General features: G+C 31.1%; 1 protein-coding gene and 3 pseudogenes across 1 annotated transcript; 1 reads left to right on the plus strand and 3 right to left on the minus strand.

Moving 5' to 3' along the window:
* Window positions 1-7,079: 7,079 nt before the first annotated feature.
* LOC110826144 (Bifunctional inhibitor/lipid-transfer protein/seed storage 2S albumin superfamily protein) lies at window positions 7,080-8,198 on the minus strand. Its single transcript, XM_022056745.2, has one exon. It carries the CDS (start codon window positions 8,013-8,015, stop codon window positions 7,299-7,301), a length of 717 nt encoding a protein of 238 aa, XP_021912437.2. The 5' UTR covers window positions 8,016-8,198; the 3' UTR covers window positions 7,080-7,298.
* A 1,378-nt stretch (window positions 8,199-9,576) lies between these two features.
* On the minus strand, window positions 9,577-10,409 carry LOC110826145 (14 kDa proline-rich protein DC2.15 pseudogene; annotated as a pseudogene).
* A 1,726-nt stretch (window positions 10,410-12,135) lies between these two features.
* LOC110826147 (14 kDa proline-rich protein DC2.15 pseudogene) lies at window positions 12,136-12,927 on the plus strand (annotated as a pseudogene).
* A 1,441-nt stretch (window positions 12,928-14,368) lies between these two features.
* LOC110826148 (14 kDa proline-rich protein DC2.15 pseudogene) lies at window positions 14,369-15,217 on the minus strand (annotated as a pseudogene).
* Window positions 15,218-18,228: the final 3,011 nt, after the last annotated feature.

The following is an 18,228-nucleotide window of genomic DNA, read 5'->3' on the forward strand; positions in this document are numbered from 1 at the left end:
CATACATCTGCACCAGATTATACAGCAAGTGCAGTGTACCCAAATTCCACACATACACACACTAGTTATACATTTCACATGCATAACATAGGTACACACATATTACAATATAGACATGTATGTTCACTACATGTCTCAAATATAATATATATTTATATTCACACACACACACAATTCCTATAGATACATACACACACGTTTATACTTAAACGTGTAGACACACAATATACCGTATACATATATTTATTCATGCATTTGTTCTTATCAGCTCTGTTCTTATCAATTCTATTCTCATCAATTCATATATCATCTATCGTATATTTTTCTATATATATACACACACACACACACATAACAACATAGATATATATACATTATATAAATATACACAAATACAAATTAGACATACTAACTTATTCATATTATATTATAAATATATTTAAATATTCACATATAATGCTCTATACACATACACGTTTTCATAAACATATAATTTATGTCATCGTACGGAATACATATAATTCTTACCTATGATGTGATAAAAAAAATTTTGGAAATTTTTTCAATCTCGATCTACAGTACTCTCAAAAATTCGAATACCGTTTAAGTAGTTTTCCTCATTTATAATATAAAATACATATATTAAATTATGAATAATTTTGAAAATCATATTACACAAAATGAGGAACGAATTTTACCTTAGGACACGCAGTCCCGATTGCTAATGTCACCACACACTATCATATGTGTCTCACCGAAAATACCAGGTGCTGATGATCGAATCAGTGCGCGTTGTCGCATGCGGCGCACCAACTTATATTGGTCACCACACTTCCATTTTTCTTCCTTAATTTAATTAATTTTTTTTCTTTTTTTTTTCTTTCATCATTTTTTTCTTTTATTCCTTTTTTTCTCTTTTTTTTCTTTTTTTTCCCCTTCTCTTTCTCTTTTTTTTTCTTTTCTTCTTCCTTTTTCCTTCCTTTTTCTTCTTCCTTTATTTTTTTCCTTTCTTCTCTTCTCTCTCTCTCTCTCTCTCTCTCTCTCTCTCTCTCTCTCTCTCTCTCTCTCTCTCTCTCTCTCTCTCTCTCTCTCTCTCTCTCTCTCTCTTCCCCCTTCTCACGACATCTCCCCTTCCACCACGTCTCACCTTCACGATTGTCACTCACTCCTCCTCCTCATGCGGCCAAGGCTCCTCCTCTCACTCTGCTCTCTCGGCCCCGATCCTCACTTAGCTCGGCCTCCTCTCTCACCCGTTCAAACTCTGCTCTCTTCCTTTCGATCATTAGCATTTAGCCTTTTCGGTAACATACATATGATGGTGCGTGGTGACGTTAGCGACCGGGACTGCGTGTCCCAAGGTAAAATTCGTTCCTCATTTTGCATAATATAATTTTTAAAATTATTCATAATTTTATATATGTGTTTTCTATTATAAACGAGAAAAACTACCCAAACGGTATTCGAATTTTTGAGAGGACCGTAGATCGAGTTAGAAAGAATTTCCAAAGCTTTTTTAACTACACCATAGATAAGAATTATGTGTATTCCATACGGAGACATGAATTATATGTTTATGTAAATGTGTATATATATTGTGCATTATATATGAATGTTTAATTGTATGTGTAATGTAATATGAATATAATTAGTATGTCTAATTTATATGTGTGTGTTTATATAGTGTGTATATACATAAGTTATTACGCATGTGTGTGTATATATATAAAAAATATACGATGAATGAGATAAAAACAAATGCGTGAATAAATATATATATATATATATATGGTATGTTGTGTGTGATTGTGTATACGTGTTTAAGTATGAACATGTGTGTATATATCAGTAGAGATTGCATGTGTGTGAATATAAATATATATTCTATGTGAATTATGTAGTGATGAAAAATGTCTGTATTATAATATATGTGCATGTATTAAAATGTGTGTACATATGTTATGCATGTGAAATATATAACTAGTGTGTGTACGTGTGAAATTTAGGTATACTGCACTGACTGTGTGATCTGGTGCAGATGTATGGTGTATTGTACTTGCTATATGATCTAGTACAATTGCACGAGAAATCTGAGTATCTTGTGCTGGCTATGTGATCTGGTACAAGATGATTCAGAAAGTGTTTTGAAATGTATAGTTCTAATGGGTGTGATGATATCGTATATTGTGTGTTTATTTGTATTTAATTATGTGTAGAAGTGAGACCTTAAATTAATATAGATTTTAGATTTTTAAATAATAAACTAAACAAGTTAAATATATCTGAAAAACAAACACCAAAGAAATTGAGAAGTGTAAGTTAGTTAGGGGAATATATTAAATAAGCCACAAAGAAGGCAATCATATGAAAACTGTGAAGAGTAAATAAAACACTTAATTCGTTAATTGTAAATCAAGAAGGAGAAGGTGCGTGTGCGGCTGAAGTTCAACAGGTATGTTGAACCAGCACATGGATAGAGTTTGAAACCTAATCCATACATGGATAGGTATTTGTGAGTTTGGGTCACCTAGCAAACATAATTGTTGTGGAAAATGTGAGATTTTTTGCGTGTGATATCCATGTGATGGGGGGATCCATTTTGCCTCTCTTCGATAATGATATAAGGGGTATCGCACGATTGTAACCTAATTAAGCTTTAAAAGACTAAATAATGTGAAATTATAAATCTGAGTGGAGTGATATGTGTGTGTGAATAAATCCATTTTGGTTTGAGGAATCTGTGAATCCTCTTCAAACCAAAAAGAGTAAACTAATAGTGTGATAAAACGATGACTTGTATCTTAAGATTATATTTAAGAATAGTCACAAAATTTTTGGGAACTTGGAGTGTACTTGCAAGAATTAGAACTAAACGTAATTGTTTGCCGCAAAAGTAATGATTGAATCTGATGTTAAAAGAATTCAAAATCACCTCCAATAAATAATCATTGATTTCTTAATACTCTAAGCTCATTTTAAACAATCATCCTTTAATTGTTATAAGTTAGAAAATCAATAAATTAAATTAGACACTTGAAATTTAATGACTAATATGGCCTTAACTGAAATAATACTTCTTTAACTATAGTAACTATTTTTAAGAAAATCTTAATAAAACACCATCCCTTTAAACTCGCAAATAGCAAAACACACTGTAGAAACTAGTCCAACTGAATGCAATTGAAAGGATGTGAGTACAATTTCACTAAAGATGTTTTCACTCAATATGAATATTGTAACATCATTACTTGATTGGAACCATTCGTAAATGACCTTCATTATGAAATTAAATTCCAAAGAGATAAAACAAAGTCCCTAAAGATGTGTTCTGATAACGTAATCATTACCACGATAAATTTTTTAAAAAAATTAGCTTCTTTAGACTAAGAAAAATATAAAAATAATTAGACATCAAAGACACCCTAATTTAGCCCCCATCCAAGTCAAAGGAAATGAGAAACAAATCCAAAAGTAGTGGAAGATGATGATGAAAATTTTATTAGTTTTTATTTTAATATTATAATTTAATTTAGATACATTAATTATTTGTAAACAAATAATTATCTAGTCACAAGATATGTATATTAAAATATAATTCTGATGCATATTTAATCTTTTTTTTGAATCCACTAATTAAAAATGTTGTACTAATGTCCGCACCCAACAACATTAGAGTTTGGATTGTTACAATTTGATTGTGAGAGGTAATATTTAATATTTTTATATTGACGTACAAATGAAATGTTCTCCCATTTAAACTAAATTTCATAGTCATTTTTTTCTTTTTTTTTTTCAGAAAACTAAATATCATTATAATTTTTATTTATTGTTCTAACTAATTTGGCAGACTAATGATTAAAATTTACCTACTTTATTTAAAAATTATAAATTTAAAATTTATTGAGTATGTAAATTTTATAATTTGATAAGAATAAATATATTTTGAGTTGATAGTTATTTATCTCTCGTACTTGATTCAATAATACTAAAATTTATAATATTTAATTTAGTTATAATAAGAACTTAATTTATTAGTGTCAACAGACTTATAAATGATTAAGTTGATTTCTTTCTTTACAAGTTCTTATTATTATGGTAAAATATATATATATATATATATATATATATATATATTTTTATTAAGTTCTTTTAATTAAAATAGTTAGATGGATTAAATACACTAACTAAATTTTTTATGTGTCCAAGAGAAAAAATCAATTAGCTTTCCTGGCTTACGAACAAATTCTCTATGTTTCTTTTCTTCATTTTGGAAACAACCAAACACCCATGTAATATTTTAAAGCCCTTTCCAGTTGTCTCGCTGAAGTTAAAACTTTCCTTCATTTTACGGGTTGCCAAATTTCAGCATCTCTAAGCACCATTTTCTTCTGTCTGCTTCCATTTTCTAATCAATAAACAGATAAGAGAAAGAGGAGAAGAAAAGAGAATGAGGGGGAGGAGACGTGTGTGAAGAGGCCGTCCATGGATCTAGGCAGAAGAAAGTGAAAACAGAAAGGAAGCAGAAAGAGGAAAACGAAAGAAGGAGAAGGGGAGGACAGAATCTTTTCTAAGAAAAAAGAAAGAAAATGGTTAAAAATTGGGAGATTTGGATAGATTCAGAGAGAAGAAAGAGATAAAGAGGGGGGAAAAAAATAACAAAAAGAATAGAAAGAAAAATAGAGAGTAATTAAATTCTGATTTTACTTATTAATATCTAAAATAAATTGCAATTTCATATGATAAGAAGTTTTCCAATGTGAGCATGTTTTTTGTACTTTATACTTGAAATCTACGATATATAATACATTTAATATGACCCAATTCTTCATTGTCAAACACTCCTGTGCATGTGAAAGAAGAATTTGACTTATGAAATTTGAAGGTGACGGAATAATTACAATTAAGATAACAAGAAGATATCATTTATATTCTAACGTTATTATCAGATATAGAAAAATTAACTTTTTAAAGAACAACAGGAATTACAAAGTATAATAATTTACAGTATGATAGTTATGAAGGTACAGAAAGAGGATTACATGGTTAGAATTAAAAGGCTTGTCTCTATCAATTCGTAGGGTGGCCATGTCGTTTATTTGTTGGAGTGAATATACATATGTATGTATATGTCATGTCATGGGGGTCAATCTTTAGAGATATTTACTTTCTTCATCATCACACAAAAACTATATGCACCCGCCCGCAGAATTCTGTACTTTGGCCCGTGACTAGGAGAATTTGGTGACTCATATATATATATATATATATCAATTACTTTCATTTTATTTTCTCTTAAAAGTAATATTAACCAATTAATTAATCATGTTTATCTTAATCTACGCGTTAGAATTTTTTACTTCCCATTTAATTTCTTAATTTCTTACATCCAATTTTTCAAAAAAAAAAAAAATCAATTGGATCGCATTTCAACCTTCCGGCTGATTTCACACATTAATTATTGTAATTTTAATTTCCTGTTACGGAGTAAAAGCAATTTTGTCTTCATACTTCTCTCTTATAAATATATATATATATATATATATGTAGGATCACAATTGTCATCTCGTGCATGTGCAGATCTTGCGTTTTCAATATGTACACACTCGTTCCTTATCTTATTTTTCTCAGAAATTCGACTTGTCCAGCAATAACCAGAACCTAGGCTAATATTAATATTATTATGTGGCCAAAACTTCAAGTTAAAGTAAGGTGTCTTTATTTTGGCGTCATTCCCTGCTTATTTTCTGACACTGAAAGCCACAACCCTAACAGCATAATCAATTATTGAAAATGAAAGAAAAATAAAGTAATTAAATAAATTATTTATTTATGATTATATATTTTTGGTGGCCGATGGTCCGCTGTTTATAAAATCCCGTGAACCATCTTTTGGCATATTCAACTTCAACTTTAATCATACCTAATAAAGAATGGCTTATCAAAATATACATGAATCAAAACTATAATTATTTGTATGTTAACTTACCTTTTGAAAATATATATATAACTAAAAATTCATCCTCCAACCTGTCCTAGATCTAGCTATATATGTGTGTGTGTGTGTGTGTATATATATATGCCAATTAATTATTTAAATCTTCAAATTATATTTTTATTTTATACCAGGTTAATCATTATAATAGTAAGGGAAATAGTGGAAGCTAAATTACCACATGTTAAATTTGATCTCCAAAGCTTAAATTTATATTAAGAAGAACTGTTAAAACATATTTTCTCCTATTTATATTTAAGATTTCCTTCATTTGAGAAAAAAAAAATGTTCGCGAATCAAAACGTGAATTAAAAATATTGACATACTTTTTTCTTAAAAACAAAAAAAAAATATTAAAATATTTGAAAAATAAAAATAAAAATAAAAAGAGATTCGAAACCAGGATTTCGAAGCAAAACTATATGTCTAATATATATATATATATATATATGTATTTTTTTTATTTTATAATTCAGTGTAATAAAATATTTTTCAAAAATTCCACAAAAACAGATGACAACTTCGTTTGATGTCTTTGGTTTAATTAGTGTTAATGATTATTACACTTTTGAGGGTGTAAAGGAATATATTTATACGTATGAAACATGTAAAACTGATTAAATTTCACAAGTACGATTAATTTACTCTAAATTTTATCTCAAAATATATTAAAACAAACTTAAATTAAGGGATATATTGTAAACCCATGCAACTAAATAATATAAAATAATAATTAAATGCCTTAAAAGTATAGATAAATTGACAAAACCCACACATAAAATCATACATTTTAAATTTTATTTTTTAACTGTTTTTCGAATAAAAATAAAATTAAGAATCATATTTGTGTATTCTAACAACTCATTTGTTACACGTAGCTAACTATAACATGCGTGCATGTAAACATGTATTTACGTATCATCTATGCATGTTCACAACGCATGCAGGCATGTGTTTGCGTGTTCGCGTGTGCGTGTATACATATGTTGATTTTGCAAAACCACGCAGCTAGTGTTCGCATGATGAATGCATGCATGTATATACACGTTGCACGTAAGCATAACATACACGTGGTGAGAGAGAGAGAGAGTTATAGATAAGGTGGTACATATATAAATTAACAAGAAGACGTTGCAACCATGATCGCCAGAATTTCAAATGACATTACACACAACAAAGAAGCAAGCTCTAACCATAATAATATCATCCAACTTACTAATCAGAGGGAAACAACAATTAAACGCACAACAACTCACCTTAATTAATTAAATTAATTATTTATGAGCACTTAATCTGCCGCAAGTGATGATCAAAGAGGAGGGCACACAAAGCCAGGAGGAGGATTCTTTCCACAGGTTATCAGGAGTTGCAGAGCAATAGGAAGCAATATTTGAAGGTTGAGAAGCTTAATCCTTATAGTAGTACATAGACATATAGCTGCTTCTAGTTCCAGCAACCCACTTATCAATGGACAACAAACATTCTTCACCGGGTCACCTATCCCTATATGTATTGCTCCTCCAAGAAGATCAACACAAAGCCCTAGCTTCAGAGCATCGATCGGACAAGTTGGTTGCTGAGGAGGAGGTGGTGGCCTCATGCCACCTCCACCTCCACCTCCACCTCCACCTCCACCACCTCCGGATGGCGGACCACCACCACCTCCACCTCCACCACCAGAAGGTGGTCCGCCACCAGGACTGGGGCGACCACCTCCTCCGCCGCCGCCAGGTGGGGCACCTGGGTAAGGTGGGTATGGAGAGTAAGGAGGATATACAACAGGAGGTGATATAACCGGTGGTGGATTAATAATAATAGGTGGCATGATTATTGGTGGCCCTTTCCCGTGGCCTCCATGGTGCGGTGGTTTCGTGTGTGGGGGTTTGGGATGAGGAACTTTCGGGTGGGTAGGGCGGTGATACGGTGGATATGGACAAGAATCGCAAGCGTATATAGGTGGTAATGATACCAACATGAGAATCATGAAAATGAAGAACACAGCAGTAATTTTAGAAGCCATGATCATTTAGGGCTCCTTCAAGATCACCAGCTTAATTCTAAGCTAGTTATGTATTCTTCCTGGGTTTCGAATGAATTGATCATGAAAGGCCTCACATTTATATAACTCAAGCTTTTACGTGTAACCCGTGACTGTGCGTTAACTCCATGTCGCACAAGGAAATGAAAATACACAGAATCCGAAGAGAATGGTATTGCGAAATTAGAGTGCAGAGTTTGGATTGTTGTTGATTATTTGAAAACACCAATGTCCTATTCATGACTATTTCGAATCCGTGAACTTGTGATGTTTTAACAAACTCATCGTTTAATTTTTCACAGATTTCCAGATAAGTATGTAGCTTTGTTTGTTTGCTTTTCTTCCTTTCTTGTTCCAGCTTGTTGCGTGACTAGCGTCGCATAGCTTTTTCTGGGCTGATTCCTAATTTTACATTGGGCTGTATGGCCTATATTTACTCCAAATGATTCGGCCTACATGAACTTGGTCAACAAATAATAGTAGAAGTTTATAGTAAGTTGTTCTTCAGCTATTATTTCTCTTGGCTGGTAGCAGAGAATTTAAACCATCTATCAAGTAGACTTCAGGGTTTGGTGTCTAGTCTTTCATAGCTTTCATAATATTTAGTAGAGACAGAGTCCAGTTTCCCAAGTGAACATGTGAGCTCCCTGCGTGTTTAACTTTTTTTTTTTTTCGAAATAATTATATATTTTCTACTTGTAAGTATCATTCCAGAACTATTAGGAGACGATATCTATCATCCGATACTACTGACAAAAATCTGTATATATACATTATTACTAGCTTTTATGCTTTGGACTTCGGTATTGACAGTTACGGTGAAAAAACTTTTACCTTCCGAGTGAGTTATTATTAGTGTAATCTCCACGTTTTGATTAATGTTTAGAAGAATATTTCAGTTGGCTTCTTGAAAGAATCCGGTCTGGATGTTTATATGCCTGCCTGTACATATATTGCATGACATATGGAATATTCTTCAATTTAATTTTGTCGTTAAAAATATGTTTAATTTTTAGATACTACAAAACACTTAATATAGTTTTAATAATTTATCCTGTAATGTCTCAGTTCAAATACATCTGCATCCTATCTAGGTTGTCATTTTCTAAGAACTTATAATTAAGTTTTATCGTGCAATATTAAAGAGAGTGACTTTCAAAAAATGTTATTAAATTGAACGTATAATATATATTACTTGAATGGTTAGATCTTTAGTACCTGAATATATTGTCTGAAATTTAATAAATTATGTATCTTTTTTTTCAAAACGAAAAAAGGAAAATCATGTATAATCATTATTTCCTCGGTATTTTCCTTTTTTCTTTGTCTGGTATCTTTGGCTTCCTCCTACTCTTTTAGCTGGAGAAGAGTAATTCAATAGGATTACTTGTTAGATCAGTAATGGAGATAAGATCTAGCCGTGAATGTATATATATATATATGTGTGTGTATAAAATTTCTTGATTTACATATACACAGACACGTAGAATACTATATGATAGTAATGCAAAATGTATAATATAGTTGTCCCCTTCTAAAGAGAAGCATCAAAAGGGCAAATGTAAAATATTGATATTAAATGATACATTCTGCATGATTCCCACAGAAAGCAACACAGAGAAATTTAATTTTTCATGCGGAATAATAACTAATTTTATTTACGAGAGATCAGACGGCCAAGTGGAAAGCGAGTTACCTTCTCTTCCAAACAATACTAGTGTTTGACATAAAAGGAAAAAATGATGAATAACTAATAGATCATACCTTAGAAAGTTTAGGATAAACGATCCAAACAATGAACATAAATTAACCAGATTATAACCAAACATAAACAAATAAAATGAAAAGGAGTAAACCACGTGCCATTTGTGATAATGAACTATAGGCTCATTCGCACTTGTAGTCTTCTGGGACCTTCTTTCCACAGTTGTTGAGCACCAAGCTCAAAGAAACGGGAATGTTAAGGTTAATGCCCAAGACATTAGCCTTGATGGCGGTGCAAAGACAAACTGCAGCTTCAAGATCAAGCAGACCCTCGATGAGGCTGCAGCATGGTTTATAGGGTGGCTGACCAATTACCACGCCCTTCACCAAGTTCAAGATGTTGGCGCACACACCAAGCTTAAGGGCATCCTTTGGGCAACTGCCTTTTTTGTGGTGGTGGTGGTGACCAGATGGAGGTGGGGGTGGGCAAGGTACATAAGTTGAGCTAACCAAGTTGAAGAAAACCAGGTTGAGGCAGAGCAAAAGGGCAGTTGTTGCCAGTGCTTTTGAAGCCATTTTAATTATTTCTTGATGTTGGTTTCTTGTTAAGGATGGATTCAATGCCTAGCAAATTCTTGGTGATGAGAAAGAACAAGTTGGCTTAGGGTTCTATATATAGAGCTAGATTGGGAACTGTTTGGATCTTAAAAGTACTGTATATTATATATAATACCCACCATGTTGATGGCTACCTTGCATATGGAATATAAACTAACCAATCCAACCTGGCAATGAATTGCAAGATGCACCACAAGCTGCTAAAATACTCATTTGCTTAGGAAGTTTCTTTCACAAGTTCACTTTGAAATATGATTTCTCTTTTACGATGACATAAAGATTTTTGTCTGGGTTAGTTCTTAGCATTATTATCTTTTATAGTTGTAGGTATTTTTGCAATTAAATTGGTAAATAAATAAAATATGCTTTTAGTAATAAATCAAATTGGCAAGATAAAATTTGTTTTTAATATGTTTAAATATAAAAACTATAATTTCTAACTTTTAGTAAATCATTTTAAATATTATTACAAATTTACACTTAAAATTTAAAAAAAAAATTATTTGTATCATACATATAGTTTCTACTTTTTAAAGTAATAATATTCTATAATTATTTTTAACTAAACCGAAGAATTTTTTATTAAAAATGGTTTTAGTAAATGATTATTTTAATATCAGTTTTAAAAATCATAATATAAATAATATTTGCCCACAAAATGTCACAAGATAGACTTCTCTAAAATGCAAAAAAAAAAAAAAAAAAAAAAGAATCACTAGAAATAGAAGAATGATGTTAACCAAAACTGTACATTTCTGAAGTCTGATCATGGTAGTTCTTCAAACTTTCTCTATTTTGGTCAAAGCTTTGAATTTTTTTTAGATTAACAAACCTAGTTGTAGGTTCTGCATACCATTTCACTTAAAGAAAAAAATTACAAGACACAATTTCTGACTTTCACTTGCCAATCACCTCCATGTTAAAGAAAAAGAAAAATTACATATCACCATATGCTATTTTTAACTTGTAAAATGGTATATTTGTTCAGGACAACTTTGAGAAAATAATAAATCTATGAATGATATATATATATTCATCGAGAGCGATCCTGAATTTCGGTGATTGTTATAGAGAAATGAATAATATATATATATATATATTAATAAATGAATAAGTGACAGACGACATGTGGCACACGGGTCAAAGTTCACGGGCAAGTATATTGCCACCACGTCATGTGTGATGTATGATTAAACTTTGTTCTTCTAATGCTTATTTTCTCCATCATCATCATAATAATAATAATAATAATAATAATACTATTTTATTACCTATTTCTTTTTCTTTCTAATTAATCAATAATGTAGGGCCTGCACTTCACGTTCAGATTTATTCTTTTTTTCACATTGATCATTAACATTTTGACACCAAATAAGTTCAAATTTAAACATTGAAAACTAAATATAATCCTTAAAAATTAAATTTATTAGTCAATAACTGGATTTGAAATATTTGGTCCTGCAAATTAGTATTAAGAGCGTCAACCTACATGGTCTATAAATAATTACTCAACTTAGTTTTTTAACATTCTTTTTCCACTTTCTTTACTCTTATCATATTCAATAAAATTCACATCATAATCTCTTAATAATGACGGTGATTCGCCTCCAAAGAAGACTTTAAAGAATGTTGATTGTAAAACACAATTGCGACAATATCTTTGCTTTTCAAATGTGAAAGTTTGAAATAGGTTAAGATGAAGCCCAACTTGTGAAAGAAACTTCTGAGGTAAATGAATATTTTAGCAGCTCCTGTTGCATCTTGCAATTCATTGCCAGGTTGGGTTGGTTAGCTATTATTCCACATGCAACGTAGCCATCCACATGGGGGTATAACACATAATACAAATAATTTTGATATCCAAACACTTCCCCATTTACCTCTATACATAGAACCCTAAACCCACTTCTTTCTTATCACCAAGAACCTGCTAGGCACTGAATCCATACTTAACATTAAGAGGTGATCAAGAAATAATTAAAATGGGTTCAAAAGCACTAGCATCAACCGCCCTTTTGCTCTGCCTTAATCTGGTTTTCTTCAACTTGGTTAGCTCAACTTATGTACCTTGCCCACCAACACCTCCATCTGGCCACCACCACCACCACAACAAAGGCAGCTGCCCAAGGGATGCCCTTAAGTTTGGTGTGTGCGCCAACGTTTTGAACTTGGTGAAGGGGGTGGTAATTGGTCAGCCACCCTACAAACCATGCTGCAGCCTCATCGAGGGTCTGATTGATCTCGAAGCCGCTGTTTGTCTTTGCACTGCCATCAAGGCTAGTGTCTTGGGTATTGACCTTAACATTCCCGTTTCTTTGAGCTTGGTGCTCAACAACTGTGGAAAGAAGGTCCCAAAAGACTACAAATGCGAATAAGTCCGTAATCAGTTCCCATTCATTACCTTACCTCGTTTAGCTCTACGTGTTTTGTTAATTTTTGCTTCTCATCATTTTTTTATATGGGTTTATAATGTTTACCATTTCTCGATAATTATTCTTTTATGTTACAGTACTATGTATTGCTTTCGTCCTCGTGTAATTTCGTTATATTAAATAAAAATAGATGATTTGAATTTTCATTTTGATCGATATTTTTTAGGACATTGTTTATGAATTCTAAGGTCTCTGCATAAACAATGTGAACTTTTGTTTATTGAAGCACACATCCAATTGGTAGAGCTTTCAACGAAGAAAATATCAACATATTCAATAGAATTACTAATGAAGCACTTGATAGGAAATCGCCAAATCTCTCTGTTTTAGATCTCCCTCCCTCTTTCTGGCCTTCTCTTCATCCTTCTTGAATCGACCCATTCTTTCAATTCGGTTCCAGTACCCAGAAATTCAAACGAACGTGGAATAACCCTAAACCCTTTTCCTCTCCAATTTCCTGGAATCCACTATGCCCTGATTCGGCTCTATTTTATAGGCCCATAGTGAGCCTTTCTTCACATTGCCATCTCGAACCAACGGTCTTTGTTTTCGCTGCTTCCTTCCTGTTTCTCGACCACCTCGATCTCAAATCGCTCGCAGTTTTCATTCTCGGCTCTCTGATCCGTTTGATTCTCCTCGAGACGCCTTTTGTCTTGTCTCCGAAAAGGCAAGGCAAGAGCTTCTTTCTGCTTTCATCCATTAGTGAAACGATGACGTTTTATTTTAATCCTTTAAACTAAAAATTTCGGGCTGATGGGTTGGGCCGGATTGAAATTTGGGCCTTTTGGGTTTAAAAAATTTAAATTATTTAATTTGTTTATTTAAATTATGCAGATATAAAAGTAGAAATTGGAGAAAAAGAAAATACTTACAATAAATTGATTTCAAATTTTTTTCAATTCTGAATCTTAAATAAAAATATTATATTTCTTACCTTATTTTCTGTAAAAATTCATTAAAAGAATGAGTTAGCAATTAAAACAAAGAAGAAATGGTTTGCAATGTATTAGATGGAGTTATTAGAAAAAAGAAAGTGGTCACCTGCAAAAGTTATTTTAATTTTCGGTTTTGTGGCATTAAAACCTAAATTTTCCAGCCTAAAAAATTTGTTTATATATATATATATATATATATATATGATGGGGCCACTCTGTTGGGGTGATAGAAAGGCCTGGATTGATTATTTGCACCTTTTGTCTCGATTACCAATAAAATCACATCCCGATTTCGAATTAATTGAAAAAAGCTGTGACTCTGCAAGTTGCATGAGGAAATCAATTATTGCAGATTTTAGTTAATGAAATAATCCCATTGAGGTTGGAAAAATAATTTGTGTGAGATACTACGCCAATATATAATTTAATTACATTTGCCCAAAACACAAAATCAAAAGAAAAATATTACTCCTTTGTGTAAATAAAACCAGTTGCAGCTTTTTTATGGACTGTCTTTTTCCGCATTCCACACATACGTATAGAATCTTGTAGTAGAATTAAGGGGAGTAGTACTCAGCCACATTTTTCTATTTCTTACTCGTTCTAAATTGAGACACATACTTAAATTAATATTTAACAAAGATCAGTCAACTAAAAAGCGGAAACCATTTTATCATAATTCATTACCAGATTAAACAAAAGAAAATTAATTAGGGTAATTATTACAAACTACATAGAACATGTACATGGATAAGGAGCCTTGTTAGCTTCCGTTCTTGCAAACAAAGGATTATTGATGAATGTTTAACAAGCGCCATCAACAATGAGACAAATACCAATTATACATACATCTCAAATTTCACCGTGAAACTAAACCATTATTCACCTTGCAGTAACACCCAGAAATTAATTTTCTTTTTTTTTTATATATATATATATAAAGAAAATAGTGCTGTAAAAGATATTTATGATAATGGCGTGGATCTAAGCGCACTGGAAACCGGAGGGGACCGTCTTGCCACAGTAGTTGAGAAGCAAGCTGAGTGAAACGGGAACGTTTAGGTTAATGCCCAAGACATTGGCCTTAATGGCAGTGCAAAGGCAAACTGCAGCTTCAAGATCAACGAGACCGTCAAGAAGGGTGCAGCAAGGGGACTTTGGAGGCGAACCCAGAACAAGATTAAGCAAATTACCCAACACGTTGGCGCATACTCCAAACTTAAGAGTATCTTTAGGGCACGAAGCTTTCTTGTGGTGTTTGTGGGGTGGCGGTGGGCAAGGGACGTAATTGGAGCTAACCAAAGTGAAGAAGATAAGATTGAGGGAGAGGAGAAGAGCTATTGTTGCTAAACCCTTTGAAGCCATATCTATTTGATATTCAAGAAAAGAAAATGCTTGTATGCTTTTTTTTCTTTTTCTTCTAATGAGATATGGTGAAGAGAAAAGAAGAGATGCGTTTAGATTTTATAGATGGAGAAAATGGAAGTTTCTGGTTCTCAAAAAGTTTTGATTGTGGGTAAGAACATTTCTTGGTAATAGTTAACCCCTCTCCTCGTGTAGCAAATCCAAATAAAAGTTCAAGGTACAAAGTGAAAATGCATTATATAAATATATTTGTAAAAAGGTTATATTATTTAGGGTTTTAATTTTAAAAATAAAAAATATATAAAAAATTTTGCAAATATACTAAGAGACTTAAAAAACCCTAAAACCAAAAACACACACTTCACTCTCTTTTACAGCTGCCACCTCTTTACTTCATCATTTACCTTCACCTCATCAGAGACTGTTCCATTTTCGGCTTTGCAACTTTGCGTCGTGGCTAGTACAGAGCAATATAGACCAGGGCTTTTACGACCAGCCAACAAAAGCAAAGGAGCTATTTAGAACGTCTGACTTATTTCATTCTCCTTATTTTTTATTTAATTTGTGTTTTATATTTCAGCTCTTTATCTTCTTTTATTTTTTTTTATGATAATGTAAGTCGATATTCTATAGTTAGATTAAAAAACATACCTTGCAATTTTTCTCCCACATGACTTGTTTCACCGGGGCAAGGTAATACAAGTTTCATCAAAAAACTTTGGACAACACAAAAAAAAAAAATCATATTTTTCATTCAAAGTTTGTAGTAATTTAGGTTAGCATACTCTATGTTCTGAATAAATTCAGATTTAGTAAAATTTGTTACGAACTTAATTTATTATTATCCCTAACTAATATAATGTATGATGTTTGACTGAGTTTTTTATTCTTATTCGAGTTCACCTCATTATCATACAATCAATTGATACAGAAAATTTATCGCTAGTAAACCATATTTTGTACCTCATTTTTGTAACTTATTTAACACTTTAGAATATAAGAAAGTCTAAAAGAATTACGTTAGTAATGGTGAAGCTTTGGAAACGTATTATATTGGACTCTCTTTTATTACTTATATTATACTTGGCTTATACATCTCAAAATATTTTTTTCATTTTCTTGCTATCCAAACAAAAAAAAAAAAAAAAAAAAAACCTATGTTAAACTCTGTGCTGATGATAATAATCATCTTTTGAAACTCCATCTCACTTTTTTTTTTTTGTTAATAATTAAATTTCGTCTTAATTATTTGAATTTTTTGAATTATTAAAGCTATCTTAAATGATTTATTTTATTTTTTTATTTAATATAAATGCTAATTTTATTTCACCAATAATAACAAAATTTTATCGTATTTTATTTAAAAATAATAAATTAATAAAATGTAAAGATAAAAAATGCAATCATGAACTAAAGATAGTATTCATATACTACAACACAAATTATATTTATAAGCTGATATTTTAATTTCTGATTTTATTTTTATTAAAATTTTAATATATATATATATATATATTCCTTTTTAATTAAGAGCACTTGTTTTCTATCTTAAGTGTTGGTCCAATTTTTATTTTTGGCAAGGAAGATACAAGCTAGAAATCCATCCAAATTTAGGAAGATAGAGATGTTTCAAACCCAAAAGAATGTAAGTAATAATTAATTCATGAAAATATCACGTAGACAATATTAAATCGACTTTAATTTTACAAGCAGCTATTTTTATAAATAAATAAATAAATAAAACAATTATTTAAAATTATAAATATAGCAATATGTAAAGAGGTGATATGACTGACAACCAGCTGCATTGCAATATGCATAAAAAGATAAGCCTTTAGATTTTTATGTATTAATGTGTTTAGTTGTCATCTTTTTTGTCTTTCTTACAAACAGTAGATTCTTCTATTTCAAAGTTTTTCGATGTTCATAGACATAAAAATTATTCATCAACACCACAAACTTGATATCAAATATTAATTTTGCCTCCAGTTTTTTTCTTTCATCTTGTGGTGAATGAAAGTGGACAAAAGAATGATATACATATATATGTGTGTATATAAATAAATAAGTTCCTTAATTTCCAAAGATGGAACAAATCAAAATTGTACTGGAAAACTGGAAATTCACTACAGAAGGCAAAAAAATAAGGTTTCCATCAATCAGAGGTGGTCATATTATGTATATCCCAAAGTTTTGAAGAATAAAATCACGTGTAGTAGGTCCTGAGAAATCAAGGATGTAAATGTACGTACATATATTTGTACAAAATAACATAAAAATTTTAAGTAATTTACATAAACTATAACTTAAATTCGTATATTTTAATTTGAGCAGGAAAATTCTAAAATTTATAAACTCATTGGGAAAAAAAAAAAGAAAAACTCTCTGTTCATTATGAGAAATTAAATATTATGAGTTATGGATTGCTAGAACCATCATTTTCATTATTCAAGTTGAAATATAATTTCAAAAATATATAAGCCTCTAATTTTTTTTATTCCAATGAACATAGAAGATTTTTATTTCATGTGAATGTGGGTATTTTTAATATATTATTGTGAAAATAAATATATGATTGGAGAGAGCAAATCTAATTAGGGATGCATGTGAGTCCCTGCCGTCAGTATTGTCTGTTAGCTTGAATATGACCAAGTAGAAATTATTGGATGGTGATTGATGATTAAAAGTACAAAAATCATTAATATGTAATTATTTAATAACCTACATTTATCTAATCAGAGTTTAAAACCTTTAATCTGATCAATAATTTCATTAACTTGCTAACTATTCATTGTTTAATCGAAGAGATTATATATGCTATAGCAGTAATCCTTTTCTTCACTTCATTTTTCGTTCTAACATTCTGAAATCTCTTCCAAAGCTAGTATGATAATATATTCTTCAAAGATTTTAACAATAGAAAGCATTTGAATTTTCCAAGTATCATAGGGTGCTGGTAGACACCCAAGCCTTATGATTTTCTGATGCAGCATGGATTATTCCGCTTTGTATCTGATATCTTTAGTTGCTTCTCTTCCAATTATCTTGTGTTTTCATATTGAGGGATGTACTTTCCGATAATCTTGGTACTCTTCCTAGTTTTACTTTATTTGAAAAAAAAAAAAAAAGTTTTCTTTGTGAGTATCC

Source organism: Carica papaya, chromosome 4, assembly GCF_054855325.1.
Source record: "Carica papaya isolate Zhongbai chromosome 4, ASM5485532v1, whole genome shotgun sequence".
NCBI classification, from domain to species: domain Eukaryota; kingdom Viridiplantae; phylum Streptophyta; class Magnoliopsida; order Brassicales; family Caricaceae; genus Carica; species Carica papaya.